This window comes from Dioscorea cayenensis, chromosome 19, assembly GCF_009730915.1.
Source record: "Dioscorea cayenensis subsp. rotundata cultivar TDr96_F1 chromosome 19, TDr96_F1_v2_PseudoChromosome.rev07_lg8_w22 25.fasta, whole genome shotgun sequence".
Lineage (NCBI taxonomy): Eukaryota > Viridiplantae > Streptophyta > Magnoliopsida > Dioscoreales > Dioscoreaceae > Dioscorea > Dioscorea cayenensis.
In genome coordinates, this window is record NC_052489.1 from 19,663,319 (window position 1) to 19,669,832 (window position 6,514).

Consider the following 6,514-nt stretch of genomic DNA (forward strand, 5'->3'; position numbering starts at 1 on the left):
AGGTTAAGTCTACTGTCAAAGCCATCGCTTTGCACTCCATCACCTCTGTTTTAAAACAAGTTAGGCCTCATCTCTTGCATGCCTTGCCATGTTCTTATGTTGGATAGAAGCTTGAAGCATCCATCATTGTTTGATTTTGTTGTGTTTATTCTTAATATTGTTGTCAGTTCATTGTTAATATGCAAATGTGAGCATATCAATGTGTTCTCATGAAATCCATATTGAATGATGTTCACTTTTATTGTCATAAGATTTCAGCTCATGCAATAGAATTTAGTGATTAATTAAACAAGAGAACTGTGACATTTGAGTCATCCTAGAATTTTTATTCTTATGTAGCATTGCTCTGCGCTGCTAATCTTTCATTTACAAAGGCCAACTTGGAGGTGAGTTTAAAATCTAAGCCTTCTTTTTTACTCTTCCAGTTCTTTTTCATTCTCTTTCAAAAAAAGGATTCGAAATATTCACTCTTGTAACAAAAAGGAAATTAATGTGAATTCTGTGAGATAAATAAGTAAACATTTTACTGTCTTATCAATGACAAAAATCACATAAAAATGGTCCAGCATGAAGTTCCTCTTATATTCTAAAACCTCTGGTTAAGAAATTTAATAGAAGCATGCTTTTATTCTTTGCTTCATTCTCCTTAATATCCCTGCCCTCTCTCCGTAGAATTACAACACATTCTACAAGAGCTTCTCCTTCATAAGCCATTCCAAATCCCACCTTTGTTCATCCCTCAAATCATGGCTGCTTCTTTACAGCCATCTCTTTCCTTCATTCATGTAACTAAAATTCCAAAAGCTCCACTAATATCTTCTTTCTATGTTCACAATCTCCACACAAAACAACAAAGATGGCTGCAATGCAAACCAATTAAAATAACAAGTCCATTGAAGAGCAAACTACCATCAAGACTAGCACGCATTGGAGCATCTGCAAACTCTAGTGAGCTCAGTGCTGAACCTCCAAAATCTCTTCTATATGCCAAGATTTATGGCTTCTTTGACTTGATTAACCAAAAGGAAATCACTGAAGAAGAGCTGGACAAGCTCATATCAGTAAACTGCATCTTTGATGACTTGGCCTTCCAGAATCCATTCAAAGGAAACAAGGTCTTGTATACATCTCTCTCTTTCTCTATCTTCTGGTTCTCTTTCAGTGATTTCTGCAGATATTTGTATGTATGACTCCATTTGTTTATGCAGGAAATTTTTAAATACTTAAAAGATCTAAAGAAGGCAATGGGCAAACAAATCGTGTTCAAAATAGATCAAGTATATGAAGGGAGAGATGAAGCAGTAGGTGGTGTGTTATGGCATTTGGGTAATATAACTCATACATTCTTGTACCATTTGACTAGTTAAATTAAGTGAACGATGGTTCAAAACTTCAAATTTACATGCCTAGATAATTTTAAAAGCTGTATGTGTGTGTATTTATATATATCATATTCATTTGCAGAGTGGAATGATCTTGTCATCCCCTTCACAAAAGGTTGCAGCCTGTTTCATGGCACCAAACATGATGAAACTGAAGATATACTCATAGAGTACTCACAAGCATCTCTGAATCTCAACTTCTTAATCCTTTTTTTAAGTAAAAAAAAATTTTAAATGTTTGATATATATGTTTTCTGCAGTCAAGTCAGAATTTTTGAAGAATCACCACTGAAACCAGGAAAAGTAGCAGTTGTAAGTACTATAATTGCATAATAATCTTAGAACAAGAGATGTTAAATTGAAGATTATTTGCAGAAATAATCTGCAACATGTTCTGCAAATTTCAGGAACTTCTGAAGCTCGTTAGTTCGTATTTTGATAAGTATCCTGAATCGACTAAGAGTATGCATCTTCTTCTTCTTCTTCTTTTATCTGCCTTAAAACTAACATGAATTTTCGCTCAATGATATAAGATTAACAACAAAAATGATTTTGCTGCAGGGTTCTTGAACAAGTTTGATGAAATCACAAAATGGATAGTGAAAGTTTGTAAGAATGTTATGGATTGGATTATAGTCCCATTTTTGAAGTATCAAACCAATTTGTGGGGATGTGCATTCAAGATCTTACAGCTTTTGGGTAATTTATTGCTCAAATTGCTGAACGTAATGGGCCTCATTTGATTTACTCTCAGTGAAACAGGTGATGCAATCTTCAAGCTGCTTATGTCTCATGCATATCAGAACTTTTGCTATTCTTGAACTTGTGAATAACACAATAATTATAAAGTACCGGATCTCATCAGAACTTCGATCATATGTGTTTATGAAGAATAATTGTAAGGGATGTGATGAGAAACTCCTGATCATGTTGTGGTACTTTGTTATTATTAGTTTTTTCCTCTGTTAGGAAAAATAGAGGATCTGTAGGGGAAATCAAGAAAGGAATGAGACAATAAAAACACACAAGATTTACGAGGTTCGGCAATGTGCCTACGTCCTCGGGAGTGGAGTAGCCGTAATCCTCTTATTCACTTGTCTCTCCACGGTTGAGACAAAAAACTAGGGTTACAAATATTTATAGGTAAAAACTTAAATTTATCTAAATACAAATCTATTTGGATCCTAACCCTATCTGGATCCTAACATATCCAGATTCTAAACCTATCCGGATACAAATTACAAGATTATCAAATCATAATCATAACCAAATACAAATTACCCTTGTATCCTACTGGGGCGTTTCCCCCGCACCCCAACCTATTAAACTGATGCTCCCACAATATGACAGATGTTGTCACGCCACTCCACTCCGTTCCCACATTTACTCGTTTACTTGTGTATATGAGCCATACACAACATCCCCATTTCCTGATGAACTGAAAAACATTATAAGATGAATTATAAATGAGTGATTTTTTTTCAAATGTAAGTGTAATTTTCAATTTACTTAGTGTATGCAACAATTTGATATATTGTTCATAAACTTGGGTTTATCAAAGAACTCATAGCCTAGCAGTATTTGACTTTATTGCGGAAGATGAGGGTGAAACCTTTAAAAAATCTCAAGTTCAAGACTCGTTGAAAGTAATAATGGTAATAGATCACCGATTATTGATGCGGATTAAATAGCCCAAACCCCTCTTTCCGGCCTGATGGTACGCGGGTTGGACGATTAATTCTTAATCCATGCGCACGCCTCTGATGTATATAGCGTTTGTCGTTTTCGGGGAAAAAAAATAAATATGGGCTTGATGAAAGTTTAAAAGTATGAATACGTTTATTTAACTAATTAATACAAAAATAGCATTTCAATATTGTTAATTAATTGCCTCTTAACCAACCTCAGCGCACTGCACCTCCCCAGAATATATATTAACATTAATTAATCTCTAATTATTATGTAATTGAATTTTCTTACTCCTTTCTATATTTCGTAAATAATTGAATCATATATTCTTTTGATAGTTTACGATCTTGTTTGATGAAAGTCCATAATTGATTTTTGGCTATATTTAAATGCTTATTTTGATCATTGTGTCAAAATTATCATTTCTACTCTTGGGTACGCATAAATATTCACTTTGCCATTTTCGCTTCTTAATGTGGATGGCATGTTAATTTGTTCATATAATAGATTAAAATAACTTTTTTTATTCAAGTATTCATCTGAGATGTTGAGGAATGACAAAAGGGTATATCTATTTTGGTTGACCAAATGCAACATATTTGTACCATTCGAGAGTAAATAATAGAAGAGTGGTAGTATATTTTTCTCCTAAATGAAAGGTTAAGAATTCCACTTTCTTCCATAGACATTGAGAGTTATGACTCATCTACTATATGAAAAAATAAAAATAAACATATTTATGTGGTTCATTGGCCAAAATGAATATATTTATCCAATTAAAATGTAAAGCGATTTATTTATTTATTTTGGTGATTCCAGTAACAATATATACATATGGTACTGGTTTTTAGTGGTATTTTTCAACTACAAGTATGGATGTCTAAACTTGCTATTCTATACTTTGCTAATTAGGAAATCATTCTTTTGGGAAAGCATACTAAATTGCCAGCCTGCTTTCCATCAAGAAGCCAAATCAATTTTAAAGAACGATAAATACACTTCATTTTACTATGATAGATGGTCGCTGGATAACTAAAGGTACAAACCTAAAACTCTAGAGTTGAGGCAATAATGGGAATTTCTCAATTAAATCTTTTTATAGACATGGGCACACCCGCGAGGCAAAACCCCGCAAGCCACAGACAACCCAAAGTTGACCCGGACCAGAAAGCTTCACAACCGGCTGGGTCCACCCAACCTGGTGGTTATTTAAAACTTAAAATGTTTTTATTATTTTTTAATGTAGGTTGTGGGATTACAAAGCCTTCCAACACCTTAACCAATCACACTATGACTTTTTGTTGGGCTGTTATTAAAAAACATTAAATAAAAAGAAACCTCAAACCATATTTTTTTAAATTGATTTTAAAAATTATAAAATAATAATAATTTTGATAAATAAAAATTGAAACAAATCAAAATAACTAAAACAAATTATGAAAGGGCTTACACTTAATTTGTTTTCTTATTGAATTAAACTATTTATATATTTACCTAGGTGTGACTTAAAGTACTTATATATTTTCTTGAGTGTGGTAAAAATGAGAGTTCATATAGTTCTTTTTAATTTATATCGAAGTTATCACTCAATTACTTATTTGTTACTATTAATGTTTATCTAAAACTTAGTTTCACTCTAGAGCTCTCAAAAACTATTATTTTTATGCTCATGTTGTCAGTAAAGAAGAAATCACTAGTTTTAGGACATTCTATCTTTACTTTTTGTTGTCGAATTTAAGTACTGTTGAAGATTTGCCTTGAATATTTTGAAAAGCCAAGGGTCTAATTATATTTTTGGAGAGATAGTTACATATATAACCCTAATTTTATTTTTTATTATTCTGAAGGTGTTGAATATTTGTTTATATATATATATATATATATTAGCCAACCAAAATTAATTAGGGTTTTGAAGAGAGTTTCTTAAAGAGATAGGAATATTGTTTTGTCTTAGAGTGCTTTTCTTTGTTCCGGATTACTTCTCCGGTGAGACTCCTTGTTTTTGGATTCCTTCTCATATTTTTGTAAGTCTCTCTTGTATTTTGTCCTCTTCTTCACATAGTGGATTGCTTTGGATTGTGTCGTCCGTGGTTTTTCCCTTTTGTGGGTTTCCATGTAAATCCCTGTGTTATTTATTTTGCTTGTGATTTTTGGCTTGCATTGGTGATTATCTAATTGTCTGGTGGATGTAGATCACCTTATTTTTTTTACAAGTGCACTTCTAATCATTTATATAAATTTGCATTTCAATGTTTAGTGGTGATAATTGCGAACATAATATGTTCATCATGTTTTCACTTAACTGTAAATATCTAGTCGTAGTATATTGCAGGTGTAAGACACAAAAATATTTTTTGTAACTAATTGAATAAAATATAGTATAATTTTTTATTATCTTGTCATTATTCAACAACATGATCTTAATGGTGGGTGTTGTCACTACAACAAATTGTATTTTAGTGATTACAAAAGTTATCACTAAAAGCAACAATTTTAGGCACAATTAGTAATAGTAGCAAATTTTAGAAGTCGTCACCTCCCGTTACAAATACCTCTGATGCAAATACAAGAGTGACCATTTTAGACAAATGGTTACAATTACTCCATAATTTTGTGACCAATTTCACGACACTAACAAATTTAATATCTGTGGCAAAGCAGTGTGGCTACAATAACCTTATTTATTTATGTCAATTTTGTTGACACAAAAAAAAAATTAATTGTGATGAATAAAGTGCTTATAATAATTTGTTCAGTTGTGTCAATTTTGTTGACACAAGAAAAATGCTAAATTGTGACGAATAAATCGTCATAATAATCTATTTTATTGTGACAATATTGTTGACACAGAAAAAATACAATAGTGACAAAACGTTTTTGTCAATAGTAATATTTTTATTTGTGACCAATATTTCGTCACTTATGTTACTTTGAGATATTGTTATATGTTTATTATTGTTTCAAATAAAATTATTCATTTAAAAATAATATTGTTACTAAAATAAAAATTATATTACACTAATTTTGTCACTAATATAATAAATTATTTTTGATAAATATAAAGCTTATTTTAGATATTTTTGTCAAGAAAAAGTTTTAGTAGCAAAAATATTGTCACACAAGCAAATAAATTATTTAATATTATATGAAAATAAATAAATAAATATAATCAAAATATACAAAATTCAAATTTTGAATTTATAAAATTGGAAATTTTAATATCCAAAATACATTTATAAAATTATCCTTTTAAAAATAGAAAAAAGATTATAAAATTATCCTAAATTTGGAGATAAATTACTCTTTTATACATTTGAATCTTCTTTTTTGCTTTTCAGCCTCAACTTCTGGTAAGATTTGACTCCTTTGTTGAGACTTTAATATTATTCCCTTTTCTTGATGCTTATTCTTCATATTTAGAAATAATAATAATAATCTAATGA

At 30.8% G+C, this 6,514-nt stretch overlaps 1 protein-coding gene across 1 annotated transcript; it reads left to right on the forward strand.

Moving 5' to 3' along the window:
* Positions 1-690: 690 nt before the first annotated feature.
* Positions 691-2,587, forward strand: LOC120250172. Its single transcript, XM_039258959.1, has 6 exons — positions 691-1,115; positions 1,209-1,326; positions 1,465-1,552; positions 1,643-1,694; positions 1,790-1,844; positions 1,944-2,587. The coding sequence occupies exons 1-6, from the start codon at positions 747-749 to the stop codon at positions 2,123-2,125; spliced, it is 864 nt and encodes a 287-aa protein (XP_039114893.1). The 5' UTR covers positions 691-746; the 3' UTR covers positions 2,126-2,587.
* Positions 2,588-6,514: the final 3,927 nt, after the last annotated feature.

Bases quoted from the DNA above. Each gene is read 5' to 3' on its own strand.
- LOC120250172 (XM_039258959.1), top strand. From the start codon at position 747: ATGGCTGCTTCTTTACAGCCATCTCTTTCCTTCATTCATGTAACTAAA. The intron at 1,553-1,642 runs GTACTCACAAGC...TGTTTTCTGCAG, and splicing joins ACTGAAGATATACTCATAGA to TCAAGTCAGAATTTTTGAAG. The intron at 1,845-1,943 runs GTATGCATCTTC...ATTTTGCTGCAG, and splicing joins GTATCCTGAATCGACTAAGA to GGTTCTTGAACAAGTTTGAT.